The 18340-nt window shown below is 41.3% G+C and overlaps 1 protein-coding gene across 2 annotated transcripts in view; it reads left to right on the top strand.

Annotated features, from left to right (window-relative positions):
• Positions 1–858: 858 nt before the first annotated feature.
• The window catches only part of SLF2 (SMC5-SMC6 complex localization factor 2), a 30114-nt gene continuing 12632 nt past the window's right edge, over positions 859–18340 (top strand). Inside the window, exons 1-9 of one of the 2 annotated variants that reach the window (XM_048311250.1) lie at positions 859–1119; positions 6295–6338; positions 6805–6974; positions 8186–8243; positions 8958–10105; positions 13360–13442; positions 14416–14526; positions 14802–14969; positions 16912–17014. In XM_048311250.1, coding sequence (XP_048167207.1) covers positions 1010–1119; positions 6295–6338; positions 6805–6974; positions 8186–8243; positions 8958–10105; positions 13360–13442; positions 14416–14526; positions 14802–14969; positions 16912–17014 — 1995 coding nt within the window. In that variant the 5' untranslated portion in view covers positions 859–1009. The remainder of the gene's footprint in view (positions 1120–6294; positions 6339–6804; positions 6975–8185; positions 8244–8957; positions 10106–13359; positions 13443–14415; positions 14527–14801; positions 14970–16911; positions 17015–18340) is intronic. The other variant, XM_048311251.1, reaches the window with a different exon arrangement.

Consider the following 18340-nt stretch of genomic DNA (forward strand, 5'->3'; position numbering starts at 1 on the left):
TTTTCCAACCTAAACGAATCTATGACTGTAGGACGTCATAGTCCTGCAGACCACAAGCAGGGAAAACCTCGTATCTGTGCAGTGCCTGCTTTGAACTGCTAAAGCAACTGCTGTGGGAACATTTTGATAGTGCTTTTTTACAGACTAATTATGCGAATTTGCACAGAATATTACCGATAGCAGTACTGGCGTTCTCTGAGCAGGCGAGTCTGGTATTCAGGTTGCCTAGCCCAAGTTTTTGTCCAAAATGTTTGCTAGGTGGTGGTGCAGGACACGGGATTACACTAAGGATGCATTATCTGGGGGAAGTCCAAGCACAGAGGGAATCTTGCATAGAAGGCCGCGGACGGGAAGCCACAAGGTTTTGTGGTGATTTTGTGGGTGATTTAGAAAAAGTTACTCCAACTTTTTAGCCTCCCCACCTTGTCTCGCGGCTCTGGAGAGGGCTGTGCAGCCTGGATCTCCTCGCAGACGCAGTGCCAGCCGCACGGCCTGCAGCTTGCAGGCGGTCCGCGCCCGCTCTCCCCGCAGGACGCTCCCCTCGGGGCCGGACGATGCCCTCAGGAGCGCTCCCGCCCGGGGAGGCGGGGCGGGGCCTCGCGGGGGGCGGGGCCTGCCCCGAGCGCACCAATCAGAGAGCGGCAGCGCGGGCGGTGGGATCTGGCACGAGACCAAGGCGCCAAACAACCCTTCCTCCCTCGGACGAGGAACGGCGCTCCCGCCTTCCGTTCTTCCAGCAGCCAATCACAGTTGCGACTTGGCTTCCTGTCCCGCCCCCTGCGGAAAGAAACCAATGGGAGACGCCGCTGGTGTAGCCGCTCAGCCAATCAGCGGCCGAGTCCATTAAAAAAGGAAGAGCGGAGCCCGTTAGCTCCCGCCCGTGACCCGCGGCCTCGCGGGGTGTTCCGGCCCTTCGGAGCGTTCGAGCTGCGGCTCTGGCGATGCTGCCGGGGGCGGCCGCTCCCACCGCTCCTCTCGGCCGCTCGGGCTCTGCCGGGACGCCCGCGCCATGACCCGACCGGTCGGCGAAGGGCTGCCGTCTCCGGGCCCGCCCTTCGCCATGTCCCGACGCCATGTTACGCCGGCGGCCGCGGGCAGAGAGGCGGCCCATGACTGCAGGTACCGGCGGGGCACGAGAGAGGAGAGGAGCGGTCGCGGTCGTCGCCGGGCACTCGCCTAGCGGGACGCCTCGGCTGCCGGCGTGCGCCGCGCTGCCCAGGGCAGGTGGCAGGAGTCGGCTCGGCGGGGGTTACCGGGACCTCCCCGGGAGCCTGCCCGGGGTGTTCCAGCCGGGAAGGGGCCCGGCCGGGGCCTCCTCATCGGAACTGGCTCATGGTGCCGGTGTTTGTTGGCCAGGGGGTCTGGCAGCGTCCGGGAGACTGAAGGGAGTGTCCAGCTAAGTTCTGGCTGGCATCTCCAGCACATCCTTCAAAATCCCGGAGTCGTCCCCCATGTGCCGTCCCAGCTCCTGCCCTGGCGTTACCCAGCCCACCTGTAGAGCTGCGCGGCTTCAGCGGTTCGGCTCTAACCGAGAACTTCAGGTGTCGGTTCGGCTTCCAAACCTGCTCCGGCCGGGACCTGCCCCGCTAACGGTGTTGGAGGACGCTGCCCGCTGAAAGCAGTGGCAGTCTGTAACAGTGTTTTTAGACTTGGCAAACTTGTCTGCTAAGTAGAAATCCAAATTCTGCCAAAGACTTGAGGTTTTTCAGAGGCTGCCGAGTTGTTTCTTGCAGAATGAGACAAGTCATAATTTTCTAATGCTATTAGTAGTACCTTATTTTGTTCAGATCCTCTGTTTTGATAGCACTGTCATTTAAATTAAGGAGACAGGGTAGAAGTTCGCTATTTCAGTCTTACTTTTTGCCCTAGAAAGTGAAGTGAAACTGTGCAATTTCAGTTTTGTTGCAGTTCTCTAAAAGACTGAAATTTTCTGTGTGAGTTTCTGTTTTGGCTGGTTTTGTTGTGATTTTTTGTTGTTGTTGTTCTTTCTTGTGCTTTTCAAGGTGCTCTATTTTGTCAAAGATGTAGTAGCTTTTTGTAGTTTCTTCCTATGTTATGTGGAGTTGCTGTCTTGGAGCTGTTGTTAGTATTTCCAGTACAGCTTTTTAAAAGGATAGTTTTTATCCAGCCAGAGATAACCACTAATATGGCTGTAAACACTAACTACTTTTACCAAATGCTCAGGGGGCTATTTTTTAAGACAAGTGAAAGTGTTTCCTCTTTCCCTCTTCCATGCAGGCTGCATCCTTAGTTGTGAAAGGCCTGGAAGGTCAGTTAGGTTCATGTCCTGGCTGCGTAGCTTTTTTCTTTTGTCAGGTGAGATCATGTATTTATGGGTTTTGTGTTTTCTTTTGGATTTTGTGGTCTCCCTGGTGTCTCAGTCAAGCTGCGATTTCACAAAAAACGGTGTGATCGTTTTTATTTGGGATAAAAGGTCTTGCTGAATTTCTATATAGTGCTGAAAAGTGTTAACCGGAGCTGTATAATTGTTGATGTAGATACATTAAACAACTGTGATTTTCATTTTAGCAAAAGAGTGAAACACAGTAACCTCCTACTGATGGATAGAGATTCTCCTGGGAATGGCACGTGAACAGTTATGGCCCCATTCACGTAGGAAGTCACATGTTCTCTTTGTACTTTCACATGTATGTGGAAAGCAGGTTGGAAGGCCCACTTCTTTTTCACATTCTTCCTTGTACTGTATTACATCCTTTCTTTTTTTCTTTTCCCCACCCTTTGCTCTTGTCTGAAGTTTCTAGTACACTTCCTTGTTTGAGACACGAAACAGAATCTTGGCTGGACAGTTCCTAGCCCTTGCACTCCAAAAAGCGGAGTTACAAATGCAAAGGAGGAAATACTGGTGCGTAAGCACTTTCAAACAATTAGTCTCAGACTAATCACTCACCATCTCTCCATTCAAATAAAACTTGAGGGAGAAGGGAAGTGCCTTCATTCCCTGTTATTTTGTACAAGGCTTTGTATGATCATGGAATAGACAAATTTTGTTACAAAGCTCTTGGATTTAGAATAAAAGACAGCAAAAAGAACAATATGGGAAGGACATAAGCAGTCACTTGCAATCAGTGGCTGTGGAAACAAGGACAGCGATGGCAGAAGGCCCTGGTTTTGGTTTTGTTATTAGCTGCCCCCAAGGCCAGAGTAACTGAGGTTCTTGTTAATAGGTCCCTTAGGGCGGATTAGAGAGAAGGAACACTGAATACCTGGTGTTTATATACACACACACAGGGCTTATTTTAGAATAGGTTGCAGTGGAAATGAGCTATGTAGCCATTCTGGTTATTATCTCTAGTAATATAACAATATAAAAGTATGCAAATACCACCTAAGAAAATATATAAGGAAAAGAAGGAAAAAGAAAGGATAAGAGTTGGTTGCAGAAAGATATCACCATCATGGTTCCGGTTGATTGTTGCAATTCAGATGTCTGCTGGTCAAAGTGGTGCTTGCAGTTTTGATCAGTCAGGGATGGGGGAAGTCCCCAAAACACAGAGTTCATTGGGTTAATAGACGTTCAGGTGGGAATGCCCAGGTACCTCCCTTGGAGAGGGTGAGTTTAACACTGTCTGTTGCAAGGCCCTAGAAATGAGTCTGGGGGCACTTCGGGGCTCTTTGATGGTTTATGACCCCATCTTAGGCTGCTGTTTCTCACATCATGTTTTCTCACATTATGCCTTGTCAGAAGGGATAAATACCTTGAGGCCTAAGTGTGAATATCCCCATGCCTCCCCCTGAGTGGGGAAGGTGTTGTTTTACACCTGAGCCAGTTGTGTAAAGGGGGACATTGGCACGATAAAAAGCATTTTCCCAGTTCTAAGAGTCTGTGCCTTACCGGCCTTGTCCCTTATCTGGCTCAGCCCCCGGCTTGTTTTGTTGTGGTCATCCTCTGGTGGTGGGTGTACACCCTCTCTTGTCTTAGGCAGATCAGAGGTTTCACCACCACACACAAAGACTCTCTCCTTCTCCCCTTCAGCTTGGGGGGGTGCAAACTTGAGCCTCAGCAATACTGTTTGAGTCAAAGACTTTTAACATTTCAGTCCCTCACAGTTTGTCTTCAAGATTTAGGTGCAGAGAGGAATCTGGGTGGTAACTGAAGATGAGATGTGGCCTGCCAGCAGTGCTTCGTATGCAGATGGGGCTGTAATGGGGAAGAAAGAAGTACAGTTGCTTAGTTAGGAAAATAGAAAGGGTTTGGAAGTATATGCAATGTGGAAAGCTGTGGGCACTGGATGATTTTGCAGCTTGAGATCGGGTGTGTCCTGAGGAATGCGAGGTGGAGAGGGCTTTGCTGTGAGCAGGTGAGGCCAGGGTGGAGTGCAGGGAGGTCTAGGGCAGAAAAACAAATCGGTCAGCAGCAAAAACAGTGAATAAACCTGCATTTTAGCCTTTGATTCTTCTGCTGAACTGAAGTGTGGGGAGCCTGTGTGCTGAAAATTTTCTCTTATTTGAAAGTAGCTGAGTGATGTAAGTAGCAAGAGTTGTTAGGCTGCAAGTTTATCTTGAACTACACGGCTCTGTTGAGTAAGTCAAAGACGGATTATAGCAAAACCTGGGGCTAATAACCTGAACATTACCAGTAGTTAGATCAGGCAATATTAATGGCTTAAATATTACCTAAAAATTAATAGCTGGAGTGGACAGCCCATAAATCGTGGTACACAAGCAATAACAACCATATTACAGCATGGACCACAGAACCAAGTGAAAATCCCCCTGAAACAACCTAAGAGGGTGTGAATACAACCACAGAGTGCCACTGGGTAGCAGAACAGTGAACTGGTGAAGACTGTCAAGACCCCAGACCCTAAAATCACTATTGGTCTGGACTGCTGGGGAGTTCAGATTGTAAGGGTGTAATTGCCCAGGGATTTCTGTTTGTGATCCCTTTTTTGAGGCACCAGCTTGAGCTACCAGGTGACTGATTTGTGCCAGTGAACCTGTCTAATGGAGTTGAGAGCCTGGTGTCAAAAATTTCTTTAACGCCATTGCTGTAGCATGTGAGAAGAACACACATATTTCAGCCTGTGCCAAACTGAGCTGGGACAGGTTGGAGGCAGCCGGTCTTTGACAAGTAGTTTCTCTGCTTTCTTTGGTAAACCAAAACCACAGTTTTGTGCACTCAGAGATTCTGATTACAGGTGGCTTTTCACTGAGTTACTGTATCTTCAAATATCACTGCTTGCCAGTGTCCTGATCTAAGAAGTATCAGTGCATTATAAACAGCTTTTTGTATTTCTATAGGTGCTAAAAATGCAAAAGCCATGTGGGAAAATGCAGAAGCGATGGTTACAAGCTTAAAGAAAGTTTGAAAATTAAATCCAAATTAATCAGCTTCTTCTGGCCTAAGCTTCAAAAATGGTGACTGAGTCTGTGGGGGCACAGTCATGTATGGATACTTGAATATGTTATCTTAGATTCCGGAGTGAGTAGGTTTTGCCTTGGTTTATCAGTGTTGCTCAGGCATTAACAATGTAACTTCATCTTGGAAGGTACAGAAAGACAAGAAAAGGTGGAACCAACCTCTGCTGTTCTTGCAACAACGTGAACAATTGTTCTCACATGAATACTTTGAACTTCAAGACGCTTCCAAAACAGGCACTAAGTATAGCCTTAAAGTCATTAGCAAACTGTGTGGCAGAAGATGAAGATACCAAGCTCACGGATCCTGATGTATTTTATTGTTCAAGTTGCACGTTGTTCAGCCAATCTGCCCATTTTTAGAAGTGATATTCTTCAGTGGAGAATGCCTTGGTGTTCTCATGTCCCAGTTGCTCTTGCCAGAGAAAAGACTTCTGATTTAATGCTAATAATTATCTTGTAGGTGGTTGTTGGCTGCTGTTTCTGTTGGAAGCCAGGTGAGATGCTAACTTGAGTTAGCAGGTCAGAGTGATAGTCAGCATGGGGAGGCTGTTAAATCTATAATGTCACCACATAATGTACTGGTGAGGTCTCATCTAGAATACTGGATGCAGGTGAAGTCAGTCCTACTCAGGAAAACCTAGTTTAAGGTGGAAGAGTGGTTAAGATTTACTAGGATCATAAAGAAAACAGTTTGAGTGAGGAAGCTGACAGGTTGACTTCATTAGCCAAGCAGAGCAAAGGCTAGAAGGTGAAGAGGATGATGATGCTTTTTCTGATTTATCAGAAATAAGAGCTGCTGGCATTAAAGAAAATCGTAGAAATAATTTACAGTATTTTAATTATATCAACGTTCACTGAATGGCCATTTAGGTATTGTTCTTTTAAAAAGATAAAGTTATGTTTTCTCTTCAGAAACCAGATGATTACAGAATTCTTCAAACCAGTTTTAAATCAAGGTAAATATGTTTTTTTTTTTAAGTGGAAGATATTTATATGAATTTTAATTATGTAAGTGTGCAGAATGATAGTCCAATCTCATTCCATATTGGAGCAGCAGCATAATGAATATAGCTTACCAAATATGTCAAAATGAGTGCATTTACATTTTTTCTAAAAACATAACTGAAAATGTCAATTTCCTGTTTAAATTAATTTCTTTAAATAGTGATGCAATTACTATTTCAAGTTATGTCTCATGCTTAAGCCAGATTGTTTATAACAACTGAAGCTAAATCCTAGGTCATGTGATTCTTTGCATGGCAGTAGCAAACCTGGATGATTAAATAAATTAATTTTGGATTACATGTGAGAGAGAAAATATAAAGTAATACAGTATAATAAGGTTTGTTGTTTTGGTGGTTTTTTTTTTTTTTCTTCCAATATAATTTTTGTGAATAATTGAACTTTTCTTTCCTCTCTTAGACCATGGCCATAAAGACAGAGCTGTGCTGTCCTCACCAGACAAAGGAAATGTAAAGGATGAAGGACTGGGGCTGTCAGTTTTACGCACTGAAGGTTTTGAAAGGAATATATCTTCTCCAAAGAAGGTCAGAAGAAAAAGATGTCAGACCAAACACCAAACAAGTCCTGTGGTAGGTGTCTTTTGGAAAAGGACAGTGTAAGCATTTCAGAGAATGGCAGAGTGTGCAGGGCCCTGGGTTTATTGTACCCAAAAGTTGTGATACAGAAACTCCTTGTTACCGCAGGGTCTCGGAGGTATTCCTTGGCCAAAAAGGATGAGACTGCCAAGCCAGAACAGGGAAGCAATGAGAAATGTCTGGGTGTAAGGAGAGCACCATTGTCTTATGGAAACAGTTGGGAAGAAAAAATTGGCTATGTGGATCTCACAGACTCCAGCTCAGACTCTGACAAATGAGTTTTACCACCAGAAGGTGATACTTGAAAAGCCTGGGCTGGAAATAATGGCACTGTGAGCACCACATCTCTGTGCTCAAGCCAGGTTTCCCCACTGCCCTGCCCTGCTACTGATTCTGCATTTAGGTTGTCATTGGATGCTCTCTGCAGAGAAAGGGAATGGGAGATGCAGAAATTGAAACAATCTAAGCCACATCCTGTAAAGCCATTCTAAGGAACAAATATTTTGGTTCAGGTGTCTTTAAAAGGGTTATTAAAGGTGGAAATCACTGACCCATTGTGCATATGAATTTTGTAATTCTTTAATTTTTTAAATTTTACACAGTAGGATCAGATTCTTGGTGCTGCCTTTTTCAGATGTAACAGAAGTTTGTTCTTTTGCTATTCCTTTTTAAGTTTTAGGTCATGCTTGGGTTCTTAATCATTGTACAATAAGTGAAAAATCCTGTTTTAAAAGCAGGGGAGATATGCTGGGCTAGATGCAAGCATGGAAATGCAACAGAAATTGTAAATTGAAATTGTATTTTGTAGAAAAAAGATGCTTTTATCTTAAATGCCTTATAATCTTGTGTTTTCTTACAATGTAGTTTAGAGAGCAGACTGGCAAATTTCTGCTATTTAAAAGTTGCAGTTAATAGCAGTTCAGATTTATGCATTTAAACCACAGTGTTTAGGTAGAGATGGGAGTGGTCCTATTACAAATGTAATATTTCATTACAGGCCACTTTTAATCTGAAGAAAAATATATAATTTGGGTTCTGGATAGTTCTTTTTTTGAGATCTTTGCAGCTGTGTTTTAAATTTGTCTTGAAATGAGGTCTATTAACATATTTCTGGGGTTGTGTGGAACTAAGTCTGTGCTGGATTCAACACTGGTTTTAAAAAATATACAATTAACATTTTTTTCTCCCTCTGTCTTTATTTTTAGGGAAATGGATGTTCTATAAGAAAAATAATGCCTTTTGGTTCAAGGGAGATTGCCTCAGGTATGAGCAGTGCTGTTAATATAGTATTAATTAAACAATCAGATTCATGACTTCATAGCTCTTTTTAATGGCTTTTTTTTCCCTTGAAATTATGTTTTCTATTTTCTTTTACTAAAACAGTAATTATTGCTGTATAGTCAATGTTATTTCTAATACATGGCAAGTTTGAAGAGTTTAAAAAGTAATTTGTGATTTTAGTGTAAAACACGTTGATTGTAACTTAATTAGAATTTGTGGTATTTCATTGTCTTAAAACCTTGATCCCAAATTATTTTTATGGGTTCTCTTGCACTTTGGATAATGCACATTTTCTGTGGTGGTTAATAAATTTTGCCTTTCAGCTTAATCCAGAAAGAATAGTCTTGTTGAACCAACCACTAAAGTTTAACTGGTATTTTTTTGTTGCTTTTCATACCTTCTAACAACATAATTTTGTTCTATGGGAGGTAGAACAGAATCTAAAAAGCTTATATGAGTAGAAGCTTGAGGTAGGTCAGTAGGAAGATAAATGGTTTTTAAAAAAAAAAAAGGGGGTCTTTGGCTGTGGAAACCCATCACACTCTTTGCTGCTCTAGTCCTAGCTGACTTAAAAACAGACATTAGTTTTTTAAATGGAAAGCTGTTACATGTTTGATTTTTAAAAGTTACTACTATTTTTATTTTATTTTTCAAACATAATAACGGTGTTTTCTTTTTTTCTCTAACACTTTCTAGATGACCCATCTCAGCCAAGGCTAACACAGGTTTTAGAACATGAGACATCTCCTCCACATGCATTTAGAGCATCATCTGAGATGGCCTCTGGTGCACCAAAGAGCCCAGCTGTTCCTTCACACTTCTTTACGGTGTCCTTTGGGATACCCAAACAAAGAGACTGTCCTGGGAAAAGAAAACACACTGCCATGAGTGTGGATGTGGATAGTTCAGATCAATCTGAAGTGAATGACCCTGCTTTTAGTAGATCATCTTCAAAATGCAAAAATAGAAGGTCTGACTTTGTAAAAAATATCTTTTTAAAGTCTCCGTATGATGATGTTCTGCAACTCAAGGAGCCTGCTGCTGTGTCTAGACATGATTTGACTCCTTCAGAGGAATTCCTCAACTCAAGCAATGAAAAGGAGAAAAATAATTACTCCACTGTAGGTTTGTCATCTTCATATTCTGCACACAGCCCTGCTAAAAATAACCACATTTCTGTTGTGGATACCAAAGAGAATCAATTGCAGCTGGCTAACTCATGCTTTTTCTTGGAAAACTCCCTTCCTATTTCTCAGGAAAAAAGTACTGTGTTGCCTTCTCCCCACCACTTAACACAAACAAAAGGCATGAAATCCCCTCTCCAGGTTGCTGGCTTATCTCAGGTATGGGATGTTAAGAAAGAGCAAGATAAAAGACCAGAAAGACATGAACGGAATAAAGGATACATTGTTCAGCCCAGCAACAGTTTTTCAAATACAAACCACAAAGTTTCTGAAAATACTGCTGATTCTAGTAGAATGGAAATCTCTGGGAAACTTGGACTGTCCCCAGAGACTGGTAAAAGTGTTCCCCCTTCATTGTCTTTGAAAGAATCTTTCATGGATAGTGGCCACGAGTCTTCACAAACCTCAGGAGAACTAGAAGTTAAAAGGAACTTTACAAACAAGTCCAAGCTGGACAGAAATTGGCAAAGCAGCTCTGAGAGTGAAGATGACATTTTGGAATCCATTCTAGATGATGATGAAGAAGAGGAGAAGGAGGAAGAAGCATTAATGCCACTGCAAAAAATGCTCAGTTCAAGTCACAAACCACAGGCAGGAACCCTGGAAGACTCTTTTGACAGTTTTTCTCAGGACACCGTAACTCCATTACTGAAGCTTCATGTAAGTGGCTAAAAACCAAAATAGCATGTTGTTTCAAGTATTCTTTTATGGATGTTATCTGCAAGAAAAATAACGTAGATTTTAACACAGTGCAAGGCTCAGTGGGTGCTAAGTTATTACCCCATGTTTCACATTTTAGGAGAATTAAATTTTGTTTAGTAGGTACCCACCAAAACACAGACAGAGGCTTTGGTGGATGAAGACCTCTCATACTCAAAAATCCAATTGCCTCCAACCTTCCCTGTTCCATCTGGCACATACAGACAGCAACTTGTTCAGGTGTTCTAGAAAACTAATTTCTGCTATTTAGCTTGGTTTTACAAACAAATAGCAAGTTGCCCCAGCAGCTGAGTTGTCCAGGAGTCTTCTAGTACCTATTCCACTACCTTGCAGGGCACAAACTGTGGCTGTCTTGTGTCCTCTACAAAAATTGAGTAAACGTTGTAGACTCAGTCAAGTTTTTGTCTAAGTGGTACCAGTAGAACCCCTTGCTAACAACAGTCAGGATGTGTGTGACTGATTGGTAATGGTTGCTTTACATTAATTTTAGTCAAAAATCTATTCTGCACCAACACTCAGCCACCTCTTGCTGATTCGCATTATGCCCATTAAAGCTACAGCAGAGTATAATGAGATAGCAGATAATCAGCTTTGTTATGTTGTATTTTTATATGATTTTCTCCCTTATTCATAATGCATGGTAATTCAGAATTAGTTGCCTGCAAAACTGATTACTTGGCTTAAGAGTCCTGTGCTGCTGTACAGTTACAATATAGTTGGAGAGGGGATGTGCTTGTTCTGTGCTTGTCCTGGGAATGGCTGAAAGATGGTTTGTGCAGCCAGATTGGTTTAGCTGTGTGCCTTCTGGTGGTTTTTACGAGTTCTGTTTTTTGCTTCCCCCCCCCCTAAAGTTAGGAGGTTATGTTTAGAAGATGTGTGCAGTCCAATGTTTTTGTTTTCCTAGTCAGGTAAGATTTTTATGAGCTGAAGTTAACTGGAGGAAATTGATGTAGACATTCAGAGATCTGTGTGCTAGCCTCCAGTCATATATCCTTGACACAGTCTGTGATTGTCAGAGATCTGTGTATGAGTAAGTGTGGTGTTTTCTTTGAGGTTGTATTTAATGGGAATTGGAAGTATTTTAGGATTTCAAAAAGCTGAATGAATTCTGATCACAAGGGATAGCTGACGTGTTTGAATCCCTGTGTACAGGATATTATGGTGATGAATTGGTCTGTGTTTTTAAAAATTAGCTCATTTGTTCAATAAGAGGTTGTCAAATAGGTAGTGATTTTGAAGTTTTATTGTAAAATCATGTTTTGATAGGGAAGGTCCTGCAGTAGGTCTTAGTGTGGCATTCCTGACAGCTGGTACAGGTTGGAAATGGCTGTATTTCAACAAAGAGATTTTGTACTGAGCCTGGCTGGGTTGGAATTAGTTTTCTTCATAACAGCTGTATGGTGCCGTGTGTTTTAGACAAAACCAGTGTTGATAATAGACCAGTCTTCTACCTGTTGTGGAGCAGTACTTGCACAGCCTCAAGGCTTTTTCCCCATGCTGCCCCCATAAAGCAGACAAAAAGCTGGGAGGGAACAGAGCCTGGAGAGCCTGGACCCCAGATGACCAAAGGGATATATTCCATGCCACATAATGGCATGCTCAGCAATCAGAAGTAAGTGGGGGGAGTTGGTCTGGCATGTAGCCATTGCTCAGAGTAGCTGGGCATTCTTCTGCTTGTGAGAGGTGCTGAGTGACTGCCTTTGAATCACTTTTTCTTTTCTCGCTTATCCCTTTTCCCTTATTAAACTGTTGTTATCTTGACCCATGAATTCTCTTACCTTTGCTTTTCTTACTTTTCTTTTTACTGCCCTGCACCACTGGCTGGGGAAATGACCAAGCTGTGTGGTGCTTAGCTGCTGGCTGGAGTCAGCCCATCACTAATTCCTAGAGTGGAAAACAAACACAGAATACCTGTGTAAATTCTCTCTTCTACCTCCCCCTCTCCTCATGTTTTTCAGTCTCTAATAGGGTTTATTTGTTGACTGAGTTACTATCTCTATGGGCAGATGCTGAGCAGTCATAATTATTTAATCTGTTATCATTCTGTAATCAAGATTGTAACAGATCAGACTTGTGCGGTTTCATACGCATTTCACAATTTCAGCCAACATGAATACCTAATTAATAGTTAAGCCTGATAAACACATGCTGCCTAGATCAAATGCTTGTGGGATATGTGTGTGACTGCAACATTTGGCCTGGCCTGTTCAAGGTATAATTATTGGTCAAGTAAGACAAAACAGTTAAGAACTGTCCCAGCATTTCCATGACCATGGTTTTTGCATATACTGACCTTCTTCCCTTGCAAGAAGGGCCATATGTGCACACTGGAATAAAGTTTTGATTCCTCGGTTGTTCAACAGTTACTTGACACATATTAACCAAATATAAAATAAGCTAAGAAGTCTTCAGCTTTCCTACAAAATTTCCCACACAAAGACATGCTTCTTTTTACATTTAAAAGGTAGCTGAATACCAGGGTGGTGTCAGAAGGGCTGTGCTTGTCCAAAGAATGGAATCATGGCCATAAAAGATTTGAAATCTGTTGTCTGCTACAAGCTGAATAAAAGACTGGCTAGCGAAAAACAAACTACTAGCAAAATTTGTTAAAACTGTGCGTTTTGTTTGTGGTTTTTTAAAATTCTGTTTATTAGCTCCTTAATTTGGTTTTGTATTGGGATTTTGATTGGAAGCTTTGTTTTGTTTGATGAAGTTAGAGGCGATTTAGCAAACACTGGAATTTCGCTCTCTAGGGACTCTGGAAGTAAAAAAAGGCACTGAATAATTTTTGGGGTTTCTTGTCTCATGCAGAAAAATGGGGATTCCCGGGGTCTCAGTGGATGATAATAATAGTAAAGCTGTGAGGTGAAAAGCTTCTGATGGTAATGCTCTTTGTGAAGGTTAGATGAAGGTCAGGCCCAGACATGCAGAGACTCGCTTCACTGTTCAGATCCATTGTTTCGCAGTTATTGCTAAATTAGTCATTGAGAGAGATTTGACCATTATGTAAAATTGTCAAGGGACGGAGAAACCTAAACTGTTAATCATCCTGTTTTGCAGGGTCTCCTTTAGGTTTATATCTGCATGTAAAATATCATTAAAATTGGAAGAGGTTTCTATTTTGATTGTTTATTGCCTAATAATGAATTGATGCCTTATGGTGTTTTTTCAATGTCTTACTATTTCATTTACAGCTTTCTAAGGCTCCTATTATAAGCAAGGTGTCATATGTGAACAGCTTAGATCATCTCTTGAAGGAGAAAGAAGAATCTAGAAGGTTTGTTTCTTAAAGCTGGTTTGAAATATGTGAGATGGTTCTGTAGAAGCTTAGATTTGCCTCGTCTCCCCAGAACTGATGGAGTTTGATTAGGCAAGCTAAGCTTTGCCTGCTGATGCCACCAACATACAACTGAACTGACAGGACCTACATGTGTTGCATAAACAGTAAAAGCTGAATGACAGGCTCCTTCCAAGCAACAAGGAGTGATTTGTGATACATCTGTTTACCCCTGAAGAGCCAGGCTAAATTTATTGATGCCTTCGTTTTAGGTCACTGAGCCAGCTAGCAGCTGCTGCTCAGGCATGAAATAGAAATATTTATGTAGACTGACTGTACTAGTTTCTTCAAAGGCATTTGTAGCTCAGTTTTGGTTCCCAAAGTTGTGCAGACTATTGGTGTCTGAGTAGTTACACAGGTCAGTGAACAGAGCTAATGAGTATTCTTACAAGAGATCATTCGGGTAAGAAGTGAAATGTGGTTTATGTGTTAATGGCAAATGGTGGTGATGGGTATATGTGTTTAGCTGTTTATGTGATTAACTGTTTTGATTAAAGAATCTGACCCTGGTAACTATGGGCTGACTGCCCATGGAATAGCAGATACTCCTGCAACTAATACTGTTTAACAAATAAAATACTTGTTTGGTGCTTAGAAAAAAATAAACATTCAGCCACAAGATTGAAAGTTTTGTGCAATTACAAAAACTTTGTCAGAAGTTGGTTGAGTGTATTTGTGTCTGACAAACCAGTGATTGATTGTGCTGTTGGAAATTCATTAAGTTTGGTAAACATTCACTTTGTATCTTGGAATAGCAGGATGCTTGGGTTTTACACAGATGCAACATCTTGCATGCTTTTGCCTTGTGTAACTGGCTTCTGACTCAAGGGCTCACATTCAGAGCTTGGATTTTGTTGATTTTGTTGTAAATATTAAATGGTGATGATATGCTCTGCTGCTGCTGTTATTTCAGGTTAGAGGAAATGGAGAAATGGTTACAGGAAGACATAGAAAGAGAGGACAATGCTTCAGATGGAGAAAATGAGGACAATGCCAGTGGAGATGATCTCTCAGAAGAACACAGGTCCTTGCAACTCCAAAACCAATTAAATCTTGTTCTTTGCTTTTCTAGCCTTTTTTCCCCCCCATCCTCTCTCTGTTTCCAACAATTGTTAATATGTTTAATGAGAACCATTTTAAAAATCTTTTGGGGTTGGGTGGGTTTTCTTGGGTGAGACTGTATTCTAACAATTCAGCTTTCATATGAAACTGATGTGTTCACTACCTGCAAATAACTGTCTCAACTGGCAAATAGCTTCTCAGTGTTTGAACTGATAAAAGCAATCTTGAATTTTACAGGGCGTTTATAAAGAGATTTTCAGTAGTAACTTATGTCATACCTGACAACCACCCTGGAGAAGAAATATTTGATTTATCAGCATCTGGGAAAATCTTCACTCAACATAACCTTGACCTGAGGAATTTTCACCTCATCCCTCAAAATCCTATAGAAAATCTGCTTCTTAAGTAAGAATATCCTCTTCACTTTATTGTGTTTACTTGTACAATTTTCTTTTTCATTTTAGCGGTTTTAAGGTACTGTTTTATCTCTGCATCCAAATGAGCTCTGCCTTAGTAAATAGGCAAGACTGACTGCCTTTCCCTGGAATTTTCCTTTCTGGGTTAGCTTTACAGAACAGTAAATTGTAACTTGAAGCTTCCTGCTTTCCTCCTCTGGAGTTGTTGAAAAATCTCTTAAATGAGACATGAGGAAAAACAGCTGTTCTGGCCTCTTCCATATTTCTCCCACACTGGGCTATCGTTGATTGCCTTACCAGTTTGTGGAAGACAAATGCAGAAGTGACACGTTACAATGAACACAAGTTTAACTAACCCCAGACTAAAAGACTTTTGTGGTTACCTATTTGTGACCTTCTAGTGTTACATTATGTCTGCTTGAAAGACTTCTGGTGCTTCTGTCCTGGATGGGCCTGGGACTTGAGGCCTCATCTAATGAGGATTGCAGAGGGTCAGGATCTCTGACATCAGTTCAGTCACTGAGCCACCAGTGTGTCTGTGTGTACATAAACAACTGCTCAGGCATTTCTGCTCTATATTTATGAGGCTGTTGGACTACAAATAGCTGGACAAATTCTTGCCTAATGCCACAAGTGTAAATCCTGAAAATTTCTGGTTATTTCATTGGCTATTTTGTTACCAGAGGAACTGAGAGAATTCAGTTACTCTTAAAGGATTTTTTGTACATGTGTATGTGCAATTGTGGGTGTGAAGAGGAGAGTGACTTTTCATCTCTTGAGGAAGTGGTGTTTGTGATACACTCCTTTGGCTTCAGGCCTTTCTATTAATATGTTTTGGAGATCACAAGGATATGAGCTTCAAAAGCATCTTGTAAATCAGTGACTGGAGGAATGAGAATTAAACTAGTCATCCCTTGCAGAAGGCAATTATGATTTAATTGCTTATGCATTCTGCCCTGTTGGCACAGCTGGCACGTACTGGCTGCCCAGTTGGCACATGGAGGTCTTACCAGTCAGGCAGGTAGAGGGTATATGTAGGAGTTAGGACACAGATCTCTTGACAGATTTACCTGATTTAGTAGATAGAATAGAGGAGACTAAAGAAGGATATGTGGGAAACTGGATATTTTTAATTCAGCTGCTTATGACATCCCTAATTTTCTAAAGAAGAGTCACAGAATATCCTGAGTTAGGAGGGGGACCCACAAGGATCATCAGGTCCAACTCTTAAGTGAATGTTCCATATGGAATTTGAGCCCATGATGTTGGTGTTATCAGCACCCTGCTCTGACCAGCTGAGTACATCCCTGTGACTAAAGCTACAATAATTCGGTAATAGCAATGGCATGCTTTCCGTTCTTCCAACAGCTGCTGTTTGCACCCCACAAATTTGCACAGTGCAATTAGCCTGTTGGATTTTAATTGTTAGCTTGCTTCCAGATCTTTTATTTAAAAGGGTATTTTAAAATTTTTGAAAACAATGTTTTTTCTCTCTTGTTCTGAAAGTGTTGGTGAAGGTCATTGGACAGTTAAAAATCTTATTTAATAGTCTCATTGAGCATAGCAGCCTGTCTGTGTAGTCAGGCATAGTGGTTCATAGTACAATAGTGTAAATCAATGTTTGTTTGACACTATTATTCCCTAATAATACAGATGTTTCCAGACTGTATAGTATGGCTTTCTAGAGAGAAAGATAGTTGTTCTACATGACATTTGTAAATTTGATTGCTATTAAAAAATCAAGGTTTGATGACTATGGTATCTTATATAAGTAATAGCAGGAGAATAACATCTGTTTTGCATAATCAGATCTTTCTTTGCTATTGATGATGATCTGAGGGGTGAGAAAGTTCTTATGTTTTTGTGAAAGTGATGATTAAACCACTAACTGATTTTTATCCTCTTTCCTTGCCCCCATTTTTCTCTTACAGTTCTGGTGTAACGCAGCAGCTTTCTTTAGCTGTTAATGGTTTTCTAAATTCTGCTTACAGTTGCATATTGTGTCCCATACCAATTCTAAAGTGGCTTTTCCAGGTGAGTCTGTGCTATTCATGCAGTTATAATAACTCTCTGTGTGTTTACTATTTTTCCTGGAAGCCAGTTGAAGAAGTTTGTGATCTGTTCCATTAACAACTTCTAAATGAGATATTATTTTTTTCCCATGGGTTCTGATTTGTTCTTCAGTCTGAAATACTTTGATGGTCACTAAGGGTAAAACAAGAGAGCCTTTTCTGTACCCTCTGAGTGAATGCAAAGCTCCATGTTCATAAATGCTACTGCATTGAAAAAGGACACAGTAGGTGAGGAGAGATACTGTGGGCCAAATTATGAGCAAATGCTAATCTTATTTCCTTCCACCCTTAGAGAAACAATACATGCTGCAGTATGCAAAAGTACCATTTTCTACATATATCATCTTCTAAATCATCAGCGATACCAGCATTATCAGATAATTTTCATTTGGAAAAGGTACCTTATCGCTCAGGAAGAAGCCTGGAGTCCTTCTCAAAGGAAGTGTGGTTACTCTCTCCTTTCAAGATGTGTGTGTCAGTGTTTGAATCCCCAGGAATTAACACAGTGCTGTTACTCAGAAAATGCCCCCCTCCAGTTATTATTTGCCACGTTCTAACTGCACCTGAAACAAAAAAGAAATCTGGACCGCCTGGGAAATTGCAGCTTCAGTCTATTGGCTGCCTTTTGACATTTGCCAAAACCAAAACATTTTGCTCTTCCATGTCCTTCCCTCCAGCCAGTAAAAAATTGCTTTCCCCCTCTCCATGAGCTCTGGTGTTCCTCTAATAAGGAAGAAGTGTGAGCCAATTCAGATCACTTAGAGAGCAGGAAATTGTCCAGCACCTGGGGGAGAAAAAGAAGTTTTTGTTGAGCCAGTGGAGTGCTCCAAGAAACCTGAACTGTACTTCATAGTCATGTTTTTATAGTTATGTGGAAAAACTAAGTAGTCATTGTTTGGGTTTAGTATTGCATATGCCCAACTTGCATGTGACTGGAAAAAGGTGTAGTTAACTCTGTTGCCTCCACTCCTGCTTAGGGAGCTCATTTTGACCACAGATGCAAATGGGTTCCAAAGGGGTACGTGATACTTTCTGTTCTCTTAACCCTCAGAACCTTCTTATAAATCAACATGAGGTTACAGCATTCTGATACTGTAAATAATTGATTTTAAAATATTCATATAATCTTTGCACTGTTTGAAATAATCAATATACACAGCGTTGGTGTATCTTGCTTTAGGGGCTTTGGGGTTAGGTTTTTTTGTTTGTTTGTTTTTTAATCTGTTACTCATTTTAGTCTGCTGAGAAGTTTGGTGTTGTTTTTGTTCTGGTTTGATGTGGGCTTTTT

The sequence above is a fragment of the Corvus hawaiiensis genome, chromosome 8 (assembly GCF_020740725.1).
Source record: "Corvus hawaiiensis isolate bCorHaw1 chromosome 8, bCorHaw1.pri.cur, whole genome shotgun sequence".
Taxonomy (NCBI): Eukaryota; Metazoa; Chordata; class Aves; order Passeriformes; family Corvidae; genus Corvus; species Corvus hawaiiensis.